Source organism: Amphibalanus amphitrite, unplaced genomic scaffold, assembly GCF_019059575.1.
Source record: "Amphibalanus amphitrite isolate SeventyFive unplaced genomic scaffold, NRLGWU_Aamphi_draft 000101F_arrow, whole genome shotgun sequence".
NCBI classification, from domain to species: domain Eukaryota; kingdom Metazoa; phylum Arthropoda; class Thecostraca; order Balanomorpha; family Balanidae; genus Amphibalanus; species Amphibalanus amphitrite.
Genome location: NW_024881596.1, coordinates 134,543 through 153,265, shown reverse-complemented (window position 1 = coordinate 153,265; position 18,723 = coordinate 134,543). Strand labels below are relative to the sequence as shown.

At 50.1% G+C, this 18,723-nt stretch overlaps 1 protein-coding gene across 1 annotated transcript; it reads right to left on the bottom strand.

Annotated features, from left to right (window-relative positions):
- Positions 1-1,640: 1,640 nt before the first annotated feature.
- On the bottom strand, positions 1,641-17,747 carry LOC122380595 (transmembrane protein 8B-like). The gene is made up of 14 exons (XM_043363876.1): positions 17,436-17,747; positions 16,455-16,638; positions 16,051-16,255; positions 15,525-15,649; positions 15,031-15,185; positions 14,615-14,785; positions 14,189-14,358; positions 13,822-13,953; positions 8,694-8,902; positions 8,250-8,410; positions 6,976-7,223; positions 6,444-6,635; positions 4,942-5,091; positions 1,641-4,530 (listed from the first exon to the last, which is right to left on the bottom strand). Exons 1-14 carry the CDS (start codon positions 17,566-17,568, stop codon positions 4,279-4,281), a joined length of 2,487 nt encoding a protein of 828 aa, XP_043219811.1. The 5' UTR covers positions 17,569-17,747; the 3' UTR covers positions 1,641-4,278.
- Positions 17,748-18,723: the final 976 nt, after the last annotated feature.

Here is an 18,723-nt window from a genome sequence, read left to right as displayed (position 1 = left end):
ACCTTGAGGTCTGTTTTGCTGTTGGGCAGCTGTGAGGTCATGTGACGTCATCAAAGGTCACCAAAGGTTTTTGGCCAATAACTCCGTACAGGAACAAGATACAGACGCGTGGGTGGTCTCATTGTGTTCAGCTCGTCAAGACGCATCGAATGATATGCATGATGACCTCGAGGTCACGTGACCTGAGGTCAACCTTTGACCTTGACCTTTCGAGGTCAACATATATATCATTCGATGCGGATTGACGAGAGGATCACGATGATGCCCTTAGTTTGTTCCTATCTTGACTAATTCGAAAGTTATTCGAGAAAAACTCTCTCCATATCTAGCGCCGCCATTTTGACTTTTTCGACCCCTGTGACGTCATCTTTGACCTGACCTGAAAATGACCTTAGTAAAAATTGTAGAACTTGGCCGTGCGTATCCGATGCCGTTTACCGCTTGTCGCTATCTTGCTTCGTTCTCGAGATCTCAGGGGGGGGGGGGCGGTCATCCGCCCCCCCGTCGGTGCGAAGTTGGCGCAGACCCCCGTCGGTGCGCGGGTTAAGATCGCATCTCAGTGCACAGGACCTAGATGAAAAGCGGCGGGGCATGGAAGGCGGCGAGATCACAGGACCTGAAGCTGAGATTTGATAGCACTGCGATGGAGGATAGGCGGCTTGGTTTCTGAGCGTCTCTACACACTCACCGAAAGTTAGTTAGGCGGTACTAAGAATCAGATTAGAGTCTCATCAAGAGCGGTCTCAAAAACATTCGCAAGAGCAACTAAATGTAAACATGTTCCATGAATTGAGGGTGTCCTCTCATCAACTAAAATCCGGCCCACTCATCTCATGATAAAAAGAAAAAACAAGAATCAGAATCAAGCGCCAGCCTCAACAGCCAGCTCTGGTTCAAAAGGAGCGGCCGATCTGATGAGAGCGATCCGACTCAGGAGCGTCATGGCACAAACAGGTCCGAGATATTCGTCTCTCCCGTGTGCTGCTAAGTAGGACAGGGCCATGGTTGGATGATGTCGCTTCGCAGATTGCTAGCCGGAAACATCATAGGACAAGCCAGAAGATGGTGGAAAGGATCCGGCTCAAAGAAGGTGGACGTTCTGGTATCTCCCCTAAGCAAAAGCGAAACAAATCCGGAGTGGAGTTCTAGGAATAAGATGCAAGGGCACTCTGTGCTGATAAGAAAACATATGAAAGCCGTCTTGCAGTGAGTGACGCTCCCAGCGGACGTCAAGTCGTCATCTGCCTGATAAGTCCTGACACACAGAGACACTCTATTTACAGGACACGATCGGCACGACACCGATCCCTTTCGGAACTATGCCATGATTCGATGACCTGACCGATAGACGGAGGTGGGCAATGACCGCCACATGGCCGGTGAGCAATGGGTCAGTGACTGGCGCCGACCCCAGGACTCACGCATCCAAAACACGATGGGCTGCAAACCTGTCAGATAGTACGGATCGATGGTCAATCCATGTCAGATTCACGACGAGTCGTTCCCAGCTTTGCATGATCGTGATGATTTCGGCTTCTCAACATAAAGCTAGTCGTCTCTGTCGCATCAAATTCGAAAAGTCGAATCATGAAAGACAGTAGCCTAGCCGCATTCCATCAGACATTTCCAGACACACAAGATTTATGAGGCAGACATGTATTGTCTCGGAAACGAGAGACACGTATAAAAGCTACACATACATGCATCGTATTGGGCAGTAGAACAGTGGCAAGACAATATCACTGTCTAGCGTCTATTCAAATCCGTTCCAACCAGCATAAGCGTGCATGCACTCCAACCGCTCTCAAGTTTGCTATAATGCTTACTTTGTCAACAGACAGGACAAGCAACGCAGATACCTGATTAACGATTATGCAACAGTTAACACGAATGACTTCAAAGGCAGTACATATGTGATATGACAGACACATAAGCGTTAAGACATGGGAACACAAGAAATTCTCCAAAGGCAGTATTTACAGTTGACATGGACATATAAACGTTGAGACATGGCAACTAGCGACTGCGGATACACAACTGGAAGCGTTAGGTTCAATGGAGTACGCGTTATGACAGGAACACTGTACGGCAGTAAGCGGGCTGAGAAATGCAGCATGAAGGCACAACATGATGAAAAGTAAACAACATACGCATATGACATGGAGGTGAGAACCAGGACCGTGTGGCAGAATCCCAGAACTTTTCACACAATTTATCTTAATTTAAGTCACACAACAAACAAAAGACTGCAATTTATTAATTACTGATTGCAAGGGAGGAGGACGACTATACTGCAAAAGAAGTCGTCAGAGATCGGGTAAGGAGATACAAGTATATCCTTACCCACTTTTCGTGAAAAATTCTGCGACCATGCCATTCACAAATAAGTTCAACGCCTGGGTGATGTCAAATGTCTACAAAAATAGAAAACGACAATGGTACGTTGAACGTAAAAAAAACTACAAGCGATAGCTGCCGTATAAGCGTAGAAACACATCACATGGAGCTGCACTGGTTTTGATGCCCATATTGAAAAGCGTCATTAACATTCAATATTCCTAATAGCCTCTTGATATTGACAACGAGATTCAAAAGAGATACGCAGTGATAGATACTCGGTTAACCTCAGCCAATCTCTCATCTACAAAGCATTAACAATCTCTTCTCAAGGACGAGTCACGATACTGTTCTAACGATGCTACAAAGTCTCATCATGGCATCAAAGTTCTGACAATATGACGCAAGATGATGCTACGCCAAAGATTGGAAAGAAACTCCGTCAATACGGTAGCGACTGACAAAATCATGCGAATGGCGTGGTGGTATATCGACAGCCGCTTACAAAACTGCATCAAATGGCACACAGTGGAGATCTTACACTGGTAAGAAGAGCTATGGGTCTACACATATGACTACGCAGCGCGAAACGAACCAGCTTAGACTTAATACCATCCCGCGGACGCATTGTATACTGCTTCTACGCTATCCTCGTGAGCTTGATAACACCGATAGCTTGTGGCACACACGTGTCAAACCCGGGCAAAGGGCAACAGCATCTCCTGCAGTAACTTTGTCGACTCAACCGTACTCTGACTCATCAAAACAGCATCCGCCGCCAAACCGGAGCAGTGACTCATCTAGTCAACCTTCCTCCCATACACACGGCAAACAACAACCCCGCACGGTACTCGACCGAATACGTACAGCATCGAAACAAAAGGTTCGACCACACCCCGGCTAGCACTCAGCCAGCAAACGACCACCCGCCGCCGGCAGATACCAGCGCGATAACCGCGACAGGTAAATATCGGGCGACGTATCAGACGCCCGTAGCGCAGCACAATGGAACATGGAACAGTGCTGACAACTCGGGAACTCCGCGACTTCTGTGGCGGGGAAGGGCCGAAAATTCCCGGTCTGCTGATGGATGGGTGCATGGAACGAAGTGGACGTTTGTGACAGTGACCTGATTATCGTCCACTAGCCAGGGAATGTGAAGGAAAGAGCGTAAGGCAGCGGGGTAGCCGCAGACACGGACAGTTGCGATGGAAGCAGACTGGAAGGAATGAAAGCAAAGGGATACGATGGAAGAGGCCGGTCGGGACCGTGATGAGATTGTACACTATACAGAGAGTGTAGGCTGAGTAGACGGCAGTGATAGCCTGGAAAGTGTTGAGTGACTCTCGACGTCAAAAGGGCAGAACCAGCGCTCGACATTGGAACATCACGGGACAGAGGAAAGAACTCCGCCGTAGGAGATGTTTTAACACAAGATATCCTTTAGATCCAACGGATGTAAGTTCAGCTCCCAGGACAATATGTCGGAACCAAGACGTCAGAACCAGAGGATTGGATATATCAAAGCACCTCAAGATCGGATCGATTGCATAGCTTAGGCATATCCACTTATCAAAGGGGCTATCAGAAACACGATACGGAATAGTCAGATCTAGAACATTGCACCATAAAGTCTCATCCATGGAATATCAGGTCCATGCAAGACAGCGTTTAATCAACATTGCCGTAAAAACATGATCCGTGATACATCCAAGCAAGGCAGAGGAGCACCTTTACGATGATTCAGTGCACCCCCCCCCCCCGACAAATAGATCAAAAATGTGTGTAATGCCTTCCCTTTCGCCCACTCTGTAACAGTCATCACACTCTTACCAGCTACCATAACTTCTCCTAGATCGTCGTACCTCAGACTGCAGAGGACGCACCTTTCGCAGAAACCAACTCAGCTGTGTCAGAAGTCTCCACTGTATCCATTCCGTGTTAGCTGCCAGCGGTGCCCGGGGCGGCGACCACGGCACGGACGGGGGCGGCCGAGTCCGATCTACAGAAGGTCGGCGACCCCCGGCCCGCTCCCAGCTCTTCCAGCTCGTGTCGAAAGGATACTCTGTCGCTGTCTGCGTCCTCAGCTATCAGCTGGAGCTGGTCGGAGGGTGATGGGCCCCGCCGGCCGCCGTCAGGCAGCAGGGCTAGCAGAGACAGGGAGAGCGCCAGGTGCCACGCACTGTGCGTGTACTGAAAGAGGAAGAAGAGCGTGTTACTGAAAATATTGGAATACATACAAATTGTTCGAAGTTTTCAGACGCAGCTTCATTGAAAATGCCAGCGGCCATTATAGCCCCGAGCTTTTCACCAGAAATACCAGTCGCTTCGTGCAAACTGCAACGTGTCGAAGGAAACGAATAAAAAGTCACGTCCTGACAAAATAAGACGGTAACGGAGGCAGCGCATCACCGCATTATCCGATAATACTAACAGAGCGAAATGCATTGCTCAATGCCTAACCAACCAAACTGCCATTTGTCTTTCCAGCTCTGTAAGTTTCCCTTATCACCAACTCGGCCGAAACACACCCATATAATTAATTCCGCCAGATGGCGACTGATGAACGCCTCGCCCCCTCATCGCCTCTACACCCCAGCGCACCTGGTAGTTGTCGACTGTCTCCAGGCCGGTGAATATTCCGACAGCGATCAGGGCAAGCGTCAGCCCCGGCAGTAGGTGTCGCAGCAGCCAGGAGCGGCTGAGCTTCAGCAGTCGGCCGCGGCGCCAGCTCCGCGCCGCGTACACTGCCACCTAGCGAGGAATTGCGAAAGCAGTGAGCGGGGTTATATACGTCCGGGATAAGGGGGATTGGCCGCATTGGGACATTGTTCCTGGAGTGAGCGCTATTATACTGATAACAATGATTAAAAACAGGCACTCAACCACGAGACCAGACTAAATGAGTTGAACAGGTAACCGTCATTATGTGATAGTCTGTAATCACTAAGCATTCAAAGCTCAAACTCTGGACTCAAGTCTCAAACTGGCGTGGATTCAAAGCTGCCCTCGCGACAACATTCCTATCAATGTGGTATCATCTGTGTCTGCGGCCAGTAGTAGTTTTACCACAGCTGCAAATGCCACCTGTTATAATCAGGGATGCGGAGCCGGAGCCGGAGTCGGAGCCGGAGCCGCCGGAGCCGGCATATTTTGCCCGGAGCCGGAGCCGGAGCCGGAGCCGTGAAACAATATAGCCCGGAGCCGGAGCCGGAGCCGGAGCCGCCAAAAAAGGGGCGACTCCGGCTCCTTTTTATTTTTTGAAGAGGAAAGAAAAATTGACCTAGTTCGGTTTGACAGTACAAGGCAGTAAAACATATGGTAAGTACGTCATGGGCCATCAAGTGAATGAAAAAAGCCGAATATCCCCAGTATCCCACAGTACGCAATCAACTTCCTGTCTGCTCCTCCCCCCCCCCCCCACGTCTACTGCATCCCCAGAACATGAGTACCGGTCATCAGGTGACGGCCATTGTTTTGAAGCCAGTGCAGTGGACTGTGACTCCCAGCACCGTCTCTTCCCACGCCACCCCCCCACCCCACCCCCACCCCCCCACCCCAATGCAGCCGAGACGAGTGTCAGCTTACGATGGTTCAGTGAACTCCGATTCGCGGCAACTGCGTTTCCAATGCCATCGCTTCCTAGTCCTTCGTTCTGCTAGTTCTCTCCGAGGTGCGTTTGCGCGGGGACGCGGTGAGTCGGTCATGGCAAAGAGTAACGCGTATAACCAATCCAATTTTTCTTCCACCCGTATTTAATTGATTGCATAGGGGATGTACTGAGTCGGAGCCGGAGCCGCCGGAGCCGGAGCCGCCGGAGCCGGACCATTTTACTCGGAGCCGGAGCCGGAGCCGGAGCCGCCATAACATTTCACCCGGAGCCGGAGCCGGAGCCGGAGCCGATTTTTTTCTCCGGAGCCGGAGCCGGAGCCGGAGCCGTCTGAAATTTCCACGGCTCCGCATCCCTGGTTATAATACTACCACGATGTAACCGCGGCCATTCACTCCCCTACCCTCACCACCTGACCTATCTACCGATCTCCCCTTCACCCGCCCCGCCCCTTCCCTCCGCACACGCCCCTCCCAATCCACCACCCCTCCCTCACCGGTACGGCGGCAGCAAGCAGAACTGGTACCAGGAACACCCCCAGCGCGGTGGGACGCCAGCGCACGGCAGCCGCCGCTAACACTGCACCCAGCACGTGCAGTGTAGGCTCGGCCCGCCGCCATTCGGCCAGGCTCACCAGGGTCACCCAGCAGCTCAGTACGCAGCCGAAAAAGTCGCAGAATTGTAACACCTGTCGGGTAAAGGTGTTATGAGATCAGGTACGATAAGGAAACATCATTTAGTGTTGTAGAATTAATAAAATGGAAGAGGTGATTGGGTGAATGATAATCGAGCCGAAAAATCGCCGAAAAATCACTGAACCTGTGTCAACAGTCATTTGCGAAAAAGGCGCAAACACCACTAACAAAATTTAAATTCTCGGGACTCGTAGTCGCTGATATCCTCATTCCTCAGCTCACATCTCAATAATCATCCTATCCCAACACCCATGCAGTATAACAGGTAACAGCCGTCGCCCCATGAAAACCCCGGCCCATCCCGCTCAAAGCTCCCCACACACCGCCACCCACCTCAAACCGCAGCAGGCAGTATCCCGTGCCCGTCAGCTGGCGACCCAGCTGGTCACACAGATGGTACAGCATCGAGGCCACCATAGCCGCAGCGTAAACTAAAGCCAGGGTGGCCAGGCGGCGGCGCAGGGACAGCACAACGGCGGGCAGCAGTGCCAGGTTACTGAGGGTGAGCAGGGATACGGAGAGGAGGCGGCGGCCGGAGGGTACTGCTGCCGAGCCGTCGCTGCAGTCCCAGCCGCGGTAACCTGCCGAGAGAATGGGATGTCAGTGGCCGGTTAGGGGGTCATAGGATACCGATCCAGCAAACAATAGAATGTTGGCATATGTCTGCAAGGATAACATTAGTCAATAATTGGGGCTCGGTGGCATTCAACGGACGGCCGATACCATTTTCCAAGGCCCTAACCATTTCCCACGCCATCTTGGCTTTCCAACGGGAAGGTTCGACTCCTGTCCACAGAGTCCTGCATCTACTAGATGGAGTCGACGAAATAAGTCTAAGGGCCTGTTCCAGCGCCTCCAGAAACCTCCAGAAACCTCCAGAAAGCTCTAGTATCCTCCAGAGAGCGTTCCAGCGCCTCCAGAAAGCTCCAGAAAGCTCTCGCCAAAGCTCCAGAAACCTCCAGTAGCCTCCAGAGAGTTGGGAGGTCCAATTTTCTCTGGAGGCTCTGGTCTACAATTATGGCGCACATGTGACATTCACGAATGTAAACAAAGAACTTTTGACTGAGAATTTTACAACTTGAATGTAATGAAAATTACATTGCTATAATTTTGTTAATCTTTTTTACTAATATTGAAAACAAATTTTGCGTTTCAAGATAGAAACAATCGTCATTCTTTTGGTATCTATGACGCCAATCTCCAGAAATCTCCAGATTGCGTTCCAGCGCCTCCAGTGAAACCTCTGGTAGAGCCTCCAGTCAAGAATTTCTACTGGAGGCGCTGGAACAGGCCCTAAGTAAGTCTACATAAGCCTCCAGTCCGTCCAACTTTCAACATCCGTCAGCAGCTCCGACCATCCGCATTCTGCCACGAACAGTTTGAATGTCTGTTTATACCTCTCGTTTTTACAACTTGACCGATGGCAAGGAATAGCCACTGTATGTGGATTTGCCGGAATAAATTGGTATTGGTATTGTTATCTAGCTCCCACTGTTCAACTTCCACATTCCACAATGTTATCCACTGTCCACGCTAAATCGTTCCACCACCCTCATCCACTGACTAGCCACTATCCAAGCATCCATATTCCATCGCCCATCACATACCGTCCAGGCAGCTGCAAGCGGTAAAGTAGAGCCGACCACGGTGGTTCTCCCGACATATACCGTGCTCTCCACACGGCGCGCCGGGCCACACACACGGCTGGAGGTGGACGTCCAGGTTCACTGCGTACTGGGAGCGGACGCAGGGTAGCTGGCTGCCAGAGCTGTGTGCAAAGATGGGGAGGGATTGTTTGAGAGAGGGAAACTACGGCCAGTTCTGGGGAAGATGGTACGGGTGAACGAGGGTTACTGCACTTGGCTGGACACAATTAAGGCCAGATAGCAGAAATAAATGCAGACATTTCCTTGCGCAAGCGGACAGCAAAAACCAGACGATCTTTATTTCATGTGTTTTTCATTCTGATCTAAGGTAAATGTCTGTTTGCTAACTAAATGTCAGCCGTTCTTACGGCGACTAGATTCATAAATACATGTTTTAAATCTTACCTGGCATTGTAGCAGCTGGTGCGCAGCGAGACGAACCAGCGGGCTGGCTCGGGAAACGGCACCAGCCGAACCGCGGAGAGTTGCCGCTCGCTGGCAGAGCTCAGGTTAAAGGCCAGCCCCGGGTGGCAGAGCAGTTCACCGGCGTCCGTAACAGGCAGGACGTGGGGCGACACGCAGCCAGACACGGTCACCACTTGACGAGAGTCGCCCTGAAAACGAAGGGGGAGCAGGGGCGGTCGCAGACTTGGAGTTTGGGGGGGGGGCCAACTTGGCAAAGGGGCCCCTGCGCTGACCCGGGGGGCCCGGTGCTAGCTTAAAGGGGCCCACAGGCGTAGTGCACGGGTGCAGAAATCTAGGCCATGGCCGGTGAAGCGGGGGGGGGGGGGGTAGGGAGCGGCACCCCCCGAGCGGAGGCTCATTGAAAGCTTTGAGGGTGCACCATGTGGAAAAGGTACCGAAAAGTGCATTTTGAAGCATTGATTATGTCAATAATTCACGCAACTGTGAATGGACTACCGCAAAAGTAAAGGCGGCTAACTTTGCCATTTTCTTTGCAAAAAAAAACTTTGCCATTTTTTAAGATCATCATGCTAAAACTTTGAACAGTGGGTCATCGGTATCTGTTCACTGTTCAATCACATGTGTTCCGACTTCCGTTTAATCTTTTTTTTTTTACTTGAGCACAAATGCAAATTTTGAAGACCATTACAGTAGCAAATGCTTCGAAAGACGGATATTGGGCAAAATATCTCAAATTTGTCGTGCTGCATGGAAAGTAGTGTTGCTGAGGAAAGGGGATTTTGTTCCAGATTATTGTGGATGCAGAATACATTGTCTGCACTCACTGCAGAATTATTGTTGGTGCAACTACGCCCACTGTACCCATGGTTCCTACACTTATGGGCCCATCGATAGCGCTTCGGCAATACCTATCGCCTAGAGGCTGCAATGGGGCCCTTAGAGTAGGTACGGTGTCAGACCCCCAGAGGCCGGCGTTGGACCCAAAGGTCAGCGAAGGGCCTCAAAGGCCCCAGGTAGGGCCCCAGAGGCTGATGTGGGCCTTCATAAGCAAGTGCGTGACGCCCAAAGGTAAGGCTTGAGCCCCTCAGAGAACATCATAGGGCCATCAGTGGCCGGTGTAGAGACCTCATAGGCCAGTTTGCGGGCCCCTCAGAGGCTAGTGTGGGGCCTCAGGTGTCGCTATGAGGCACTTAAAGACCGGCATGGGTCCTCAGAAGCCGGCATCGATCCTTCAGAAGCCAGTACGGGGCCCTCAGAGGCACATAAGGGCAGTTTCGGTCCCAGAGACAGAAATGGGACCATCAGAGGCCGGTGTGGGTCGTGGGACCTTTAGAGGCTGGTTTGGGCTCTTAAGGGCCAGTTTAGAGCCCTCAGAGACCAGTACAGGGCCTGCAAAGGGCAGTTTGAGACCACCAGAGACCGAATTGGGCCCTCAGAGGCTAATATGGGTTCTTACAGGCCAGCATGGAACCCTCAGAGGTTAGGGTGGGGCCCTAAAAAAACGACATGGGCCGGCGTTGGACCCCAGAGGCCAGAAGAGGGTCCTCAAAGGCCAATATGGGCCCTCAGACTAGGCCGATGCGGGCCCTTAGAGGCCGGCATCAGGTCTTCAGAAGCCCGTGCGGGGCCCTCAGAGGCTAAGGTGGGTCCTTACAGGCCAGCACGGGCCCTCAGAGGTCAGTGTGGGGCCCTAAAAGACCGGTATGGGCCGGCGTTGGACCCTAGAGGCCAACAGAAGGCCCTCAAAGGCCAAGATGGGCCCGCAGAAGCCGATGCTGACCCTTAGAGGCCGGCATCGGGTCTTCAGAATCCAGTGCGGGGGGCTCTCGGAGGCCCTTACAGGCCAGCATGAGGCCCTCAAAGATCAGAATGGGACCCTAAAAGACTGGCATTGGCCGGCGTTGGACCCTAGAGGCCAGCAGAGGGCCCTCAAAGGCCAAGATGGGCCTTCAGAGGCCGATGCGGACCCTTAGAGGCCGGCATCGGGTCTTCAGAATCCAGTGTGGGGCCCATAGAGGCTAATGTGTATCCTTACAGGTCAGCATGGGCCCTCAGAGGTCAGTGTGGGGCCCTAAGAGACCGGCATGGGCCGGCGTTGGACCCCAGAGGCCAGCGGAGGGCCCTCAAAGGCCAAGATGGGCCCTCAGACGCCGATGCGGGCCCTGAGCGGCCGGCATTGGGTCATCAGAATCCAGTGCGGGGGGCCCTCAGAGGCTAATGTGGATCCTTACAGTCCAGCATGGGCCCTTAGAGGTCAGTGTGGGGCCCTAAAAGGCCGGCATGGGCCGGCGTTGGACCCCAGAGACCAGCGGAGGGCCCTCAAAGGCCAAGATGGGCCCCCAGAGGCCGATGCTGGCTCGACATCTGGTCTTCAGAATCCAGTGCGGGGCCCTCAGAGACACTTTAAAGGCTAGTCTTGGGACTCGAGAGACAGAAATGAGGCCACCAGAGGCCGGTGTGAGGCTCTCAGACGCCGGTTGGGCCCCTGAGGCCGGTTTAGGGGCCCTCAAAGGCCAGTGGAGGGCCCTCAGAGGTCAATACGGGTCCTCAGCGGTCAAGGTGGACGCTTGACCGCCACTGAAGGGCCCTCAGAGGTCAGTGTAGGACCCCCAAAGACTGGTATGGGAGCTGCTAATAGCTGGCGAGGGTTTCTCGAGCCTCGTGACAATCGAATACGGGCCAGGGCCCCATACGGCCATGGGGGCCCATCGGTTGTTTGGGGGGGGGCCAAATGATATGATGGCCCCCCCTGATTTGCCTTTGGGGGGGGGGGGGCCATGGCCCTGATGGCCCCCCCCCCTGCGACCGCCACTGAGGGGGAGTGTCATCGCCTGGCCTGAATCACCTAATTGCATTTAAACAGACCGATAAGGTACAGCCCACCACTAAAGTAATGTGCGGTTTTACCCAAGATACCTATAAGAAACAGGTAGATCCGATGTTTGAAAGTAAAGCCCCAGTCACAAATTTGACGCACCTGTGACATTTCCTGACACCCACGTGACTATTGTATTAACTTTTGTGTTTTGCGATGTTTTGACCTTATTTAACCCGCGCCCCACTGGGGTCTGTGTATAACACGCCCTACTGGGGGGGGGGGGGGGCTATTCATAGCCCCCCCCTCCTAACTCCGAAACTACTGGGCCGATCGTCAAAATTCAAACGGCGTCTGATAGCCCCGGAAAAACTGTCGAGCGAAACCTAATTTCATTGACCTCGAGGTCACCGATGACGTCACAGGTCAGGTCAAAGTAAAAATTATTAGCATTTTGGCTTGTTCACATTTTGGGCTCTGGCCGCCGTCTTACAAGTCAGATCAGGCTCATTTTTGGTTTCCACACTCGTGAACAGATGCTCTAGATACCTTGAGGGTACTAAACTTGTACTTTGATTTTCAGGTCAGGGTCAGGTCATCACAGGTCACGAAAATATTATATCATGCGTCGGTCACGTGACACATGTTTTATGGTCCATTTAGGCCACAGATTTCGAATTTGATGTCTTCCGTGTCATTCGAGGTCATTTTGAGTCGAATTTAGCTTAGATCAGGTCACTTTCAGGTCAAAAAAGGTCAAATTTTGAAGTTAAAATTTTTTCAACAAAAAAGGTGTCTATTGGATGCAGTTTGAGCTCAGGAACACGATGGTGCCATTTATATTGGTGTACGATGTCAAATACGTACTGAAAAATTGATTTGAAAAATTAATAATTTTGAATTTTTTGCAATAATGCGTATAACTTGGCCATTTTTGAAGATATTAAGCTAAAACTTGCTAGAGTTAGTCATAATCATGCATTCTGTCACATATATTCCGGTTTTTTCGAAAAGTCAAAAAAATTTTGAAAAAAATATAAAAATATGAATTTTGAATATTATTATATATAATTTTCGAAATTTTCAAAATTTTGAAAATCCGAGATAGCAGTTTGATAGCGCGGTCAATTCTGAGTCCTTTTCATGCAAAGAAATTGGATCTAGCTTAAAAACTGAGCTCTTGGGATCGATTGCCGTGGTTCAATGTTTTGCGTCGAAATCGGACGAACATGACGTCACTCTGACGTCATTTCCGGCCGACCTATGGTAGCTACGAAGTTCAAATTTTGACACAAGGTGTCAAATTGATGCAGCCGAAGGTACTGAAAGTTTGGCGTCGATCCGTCAAACGGTTTGGAAGTTATTGCAGAAAAACGGGAGGGGGGGCTATAAATAGCCCCCCCCCCAGTGGGGCGCGGGTTAAAGTACTGAAAGCTCAAAATGAATGATTAATGTTGTTTAAAGCAGCATATTAATAATTATGTTTGTAAATTATCGATAAGCTGCTTATAGCAGGTCACAAGATTGCTACCAGATTATGTGCTCAGAAAGCATCTTTTCAACTTCGATTTTGAACAATTTTTACCTCCTTTGAGGCCAAATGATGGACGGTTTGAGTCACACGATGAAATGCTGAATCTATTGATGCCAAAATTTGTTCGTTTTTTGCATTTTTAGACTAGTATATCCTGGCTCAAACTTTGACCAGTTTGTGTGTAAACCCTATGGTGAAGGGAAAACTTCACGCCCAGCAGACGTCTTTGCAGTGCTGCCAAATCGTGTTTGGTGGGGGTCGGTTTTACCAATCTCAACGGATGGCTTTGACTGGCGAATTTTAATGCGGAGTGATCGAAAAGAAGACGTCAATAGATAAAGTTGCAGCTGCAAGGGTAACGACTAACGATACAGGTTAGCTACATTCAAAGTTTCACTGTGGTCTGGCTAATCATTCCTAAGCTTCAGAAGCAGAACATACCCAGGACTGAAACCGCGCATTACTTATGCCGTGGACTGTACTTAGGTACATCACACGTCATGCCCAAAAGCGCACAAAACTGAACTGTCAACAGGACGTCTAATTGACGTAAGCCGCCTAGAAACACCAGGTCTGAGATGGCGGAAACTCCAGTCCCAGTCTATGTGACCCAGTCTATGTGTGGAATGAACCTAAGAAGTGCAATAAATAAATAAATAAGTAAATAAATATGTAGTCAGTCAACACAAAACACCATCTTAATCCTGAAAGCCATTTGTTCCATGCTATATCTTTACCGCACCCTAAACCCCTCTCACCATGATGAGTTTGCTGAGCCTCAAATCGACGTACAGAGTACCACCGATATCCTCGAACTCATGTGTCTCGAACGTGACAGAGCTGATCCTCCTCTCCGTAAGTGCCAGCCACGTGTGGTAGAAGGCGGCATTCTGAGGAGCAAAGCAGAAAGGACAATGGTTAGTGGCGATACAAAATATTATTACGGAAGACATCCAAAGAACAAATACATATAGCGATAAGCTCTCTCATTTCTCCAACTGGTGCAACCTGATCGTCAACTCAGTAATATTGCTGTAGCGTGAGAAACTCTCATGCAGCTGCAGTGCAAGATGCACGATTAAGTAGTTAAGTTACTTAAGAAAAAAGTAAAAAAGTCTAGCTCACCACAGCCAGGAACGTGTCAGTGAAGTCCTGAGCGTACTGAACCCGGGTCAGACGGGTCAGTGGGGCGCACCGCTCTGGCGGAGGGCCCGCGACATGTGACCGGTTCGCCAGCTGAGTAGTGGTGACGTCAGCGGCCGGCGGTCGGCCGTCCGTCGTCAGAAACTCGCATTCTGAGGGAGAAAGACGGGGTGCGGTGAGCTAAATCGACGGTACGGAGTATTTATGCAGCTACATGAATGTTCTAAGACACATACTTGAAGCTGGATGAAATTCGGAAAAAACGACACTCCCATCTCTAAAAAAAAAAAAAACAGCCGGTCGCCAAAGCCAAAAGCCAAAATAGGACCTAAATTCGCCAACCTACCATGTTCGCAGCTCGTGTCAGGGTGCGACGGTAAAACACGCCTGAATGCGACGGTGACTCACGTCTCAATGTAACAGTAACGGTGAGCTCGGCGCTATTATCAGCCACCAGTGCGAGGTAATAGTAGACGTCGTGCCAGAGCAGCTCCGGTCGCAGGGTGTGAGTGGCTCCCGACTGCAGCCCGGAGACACTCCACTGAGGCGGACCGCCGTCCCACGACAGATGGTCACCGTCTGTGCGGAGAGGGCAGAAATTCAGTCATGTGACGGTGATGAACCCTAGTAAACAAAACTGTAATGATGGATCGGTTGTCAATGAACGACAAATCCCGATAAACGCAATTTGGAGCTGATGTTGATACGTGACAACCGTGAAGACAAAAACAGTCTCGACAAAAACCTTGTTCTACGAGTGTCTGGTGTCTCCATGAGAGCCATACTCAGTAGGACCAACACAGTCCAGTCCGCTGCACACCCACCTGTGGCGGCCTGTCCATTGGGGAGGGCGCTCGGCCTCAGACCGACCCAGGCCAGACAGGGGTGGACGGCGTCGGGGGGCGGTCCTGCGGAGTTCGCCGGTCGACACCCCGACACCGACACTGACACTGACTCGACGCCGGATGGAACGAAAAACCTGACGGGAGGGAGTAATTGCCGATCGTTATATTACTAACTAGTGCAGACACCGCATTTGCGCGAAAACACAAAACCAATCGCGAACATCGGTGTCGAATTCAATACTCTCATCGATAACCATAATATCAAGGTTTGCCCTTATGGCAGACAGCAGAGTTGAATGTGATGTCATGTGATGTGACGAAATGTGAATGTCACGAAAGCATGTGAATATAACGGAATCAACCATCCATGGACACCGCGTCTTCTCCAGAGCCGTACCCGCCATCTCAACCAAACTAAGACCGTCAGACAATTGTAAAACAGAAGCTCTCCTCTCACAACGAATCCAGCTCACCTAAAGAACGACTGTCTGGCGATGGTGAGGACGCTGACCGGCTGATTGACGGGCAGCAGCTGCGGGGTCTCCTGACGCCAGTACCCGATCGAGCCCAGGCTGTACTGGCAGCGGTGGCTGAGGCCCTGGGGGTGGGGGAGCAGGATCCGTCAGATTCTGAGGTATTCGAGAGGCAATGGATGTGATGGGGAATGATGAACAATGATGGTGACTGGGTACTGGGTAGAGCCTTGAAGCTGGACAGTGCTAGGCAAACCGCGTGCATATCAACACAGAGAGATTACATCGAATCAAAAGAGATGTTCTAAATTCCTATGCAACTTCAAATTGCCGCATGATGTCAGATACGTTCCAGGCGTGCTCGTCGGAAAGTAACCGTCTTTCCGCCTGACCGCGTACCAACGTTTCCGACACCCACGATAAAAGCCTACGTTTTCCGACGATAAACGCTGTCATCCATCTGACCTGACTATTTTCGTCGAATTCCACGACAGCGACGGGCAATCAGCATTGGGAACAAACTCACCTGCTGTGATACCGTTCGATCCGCATCGGCGATGTACGCAGCAGCATACCACTGGCCCGGCTGGGGGGCCTCCACAGTGAGCTCAGTGGCAGGATGAGGCTGGGGAGTGCTGACCACTGTCAGCCGCCGGAGAGAGGCACCTCGGTCGAACAGGGCCGAGCCATTCCCGTGGTTAATCACAGGGTAACTGCCATACTGCAGAAAACTGTCGAGACAAAAAAACTGGTCAGTTTGTATCTTATAATGAATACTGCTGTTAATAATTAGTAAAAGATTTCGACCTATTATTGCACCCAATCGATGCCAAGATGCAAAAGTACAGTCACATTCAGGCAGGTATGTCATATTCTTACAATGGAAGCTCAGTGCATCTACCCTCATCCCTTAAACAGATACCTACTTACACATGCACCTGCCTGGCCTGGCAGCTGGGATCATCATGTACTGCAGCAAACTGCCAGCGGCCTCTGGCTGTAGCTGGTGGCACATGGAACTTGAAAAGGGTCACATCAGAGTAGCTGGTGTAAGGCTGCAGCACACCTTGCTGGTACACATCAGGAAGTTGCCCTGATGCCTGGCGCAGCCATGCTGGAATGACAGTCAGAGCAATGTCAGATGCCAAATTTACAGCCAGAAACAGAATCAGGTCAGCAAAGTCCAGGGGGTTAGCTTCTACCATTCAAATAGCAAATGACTGAACTGAGCTGCAAACCAAGGCTGTAGCCCGGCCAGCAATTTGGTTTGGCTCAAGTCCATTTTGCCCTGGCAGCTCTGACAAGTGACATGTCAGATTTGGGATGGTGTAAACAAAATGCTGTCAGAGCCAGGGTTTGGGTCCATATGAGCATATTCTGGTTAGCCAGCCTTTGCCGTAGCGCTCCTGAGTTGGTATGGATTCGGACCCCCAAGTCTGGCTCAAGTCAGGCTCTCTACGGCCAGGTCCGGCTGCCTTGTAGCTGCTCTGGCTTATTGTGGTTGAAATACGGTTGAGATGCCTATGGCACAGCTGATGCAGCGTAAGTCCAGCTGTGGTGCAGGCAAGCTCCGGGATTGCGTGTCGGCTCCAGTTGAGCCCCAGACTTTGCCCGTACTTTAGCTGGAGCAAATTCCGGAGCTAGCCAGAGTAAAACCAGCCATGGCACAGACAAAATTTGCTGACTGGGAGGCCAGCTCATTCACCAAGCATCTTTAGAACCTGACTAGATGGCCAATCAGCCATCTTGGTGAATGGTGGGTAGGTACCTACTAACCTTCAATTCAACCTACATACCTCCAACCTACTAACCCACTAGGTACCAATCAACCTACAACATACCATTCTACATACCACTCGGACATCATCTTCATATTTACCCCCTGGTAAGGGCAGCTACCACTTAACTCACCAGCAATAACAACAAAGAAGACAGGTAGGTATATACATTTGATGCTTCTTGTGTACATCTGATAATCAGTCAATTTATCATTGTTTCCTTTGGTATGAGCAGTTGCTAAATCTATTACAATGGCCCATTTCATTAACTTTTCCGAAATCCAAGGTATATAAAACCCGAAACCACATCCGACATTGACATGTAAAAACAATAACAAAACGACAAGAATGAATGGATCAGTATATTCTCTAGTTTGTTTTCTAGATAGTATTCAAGAAATATCATTGTGAAAACGACGAGCACACAAAAATGCTGTCCTCGTAGCTGATTTGCTTAGTATGCTATCAGTCTGTTGACAAAGAAAAATTGAACAATAATATTTTGTTTCCTGCGCGTCATAATAACAGACAGTTCTATTTATTGCGTGGCGTTATTTGTAAAATAATCATTCCTTAGGATGACATCATAAATTTTTTTACCTTGAGCGAAAAATCATCACTTTTTTCAGATTTATTGTCATTTTTGTACCCTTTACCCCAGATTAATAGTTTCTGCCTTGCTATATTTTGACTGGGGAAGGCATAAAAAGGCTAGTTTTGCGTTTCAAATGGATTTGATGATAGCTTTTTGAAGTTTCAATGACGTCACATGGTGGGTGAATCAGTTGGCAGAGTTTGCTGAGGGCACTTCTCCTGATGCTGACCAATCTTACTGATTATTTACAATTCCATGTTATATGCAAGGCCCTATATACCAGGTAGGGTCGTCCGGCGATTCTACCTTTTCGTGACGTCAGCTCGTGACGTCATTTGGAGTCAAGTCTCGAAGCCCCGTTCAATCCCCATGTAAATGAGCGATTTTCGAAGCACTGTAGAATGAAGTCTGCACAAGATATATCAAACCTAAGTATCTTATCTGAAAGAGCAGACAATTTTCTGCAAGTTATCTATTACGTGTTTTTCGCTAAATCTTTTGCTTTTTTCACAAAAGCGTAAAATGTCCCCCCATGTCTCCGCAGCCTCCCTGCCGCCGGCCGCCGCGCGGTCGCGGTAGTGTTGTGGTTAGCGTGCCCGCGCAGTATCCCAAAGGTCCCGAGTTCGAATCTATGCGGTGCGGAACTTTAATTGCAATTCCAAGCTGAATATACGCACATCCATAATAAATTATTATTCGTATAGCTAAACTGTCACCAAGCTATCCATATAAATTGACTTCACCCAAAATATCGGCAAGATTCTATTAAAATATAAATTCAAATATGGCGGCTTGGACTGCCGCGTGCGTTAGGCTCCGCCCATAG

Coding starts and splice junctions, on each gene's coding strand:
- LOC122380595 (XM_043363876.1), bottom strand. CDS start 17,568: ATGAAATGGGCCATTGTAATAGATTTAGCAACTGCTCATACCAAAGGA. Junction 14,786..15,030: donor CAATGGACAGGCCGCCACAG/GTGGGTGTGCAG, acceptor CTCTCCGCACAG/ACGGTGACCATCTGTCGTGG. Junction 6,636..6,975: donor ACTGCCTGCTGCGGTTTGAG/GTGGGTGGCGGT, acceptor TTTACCCGACAG/GTGTTACAATTCTGCGACTT.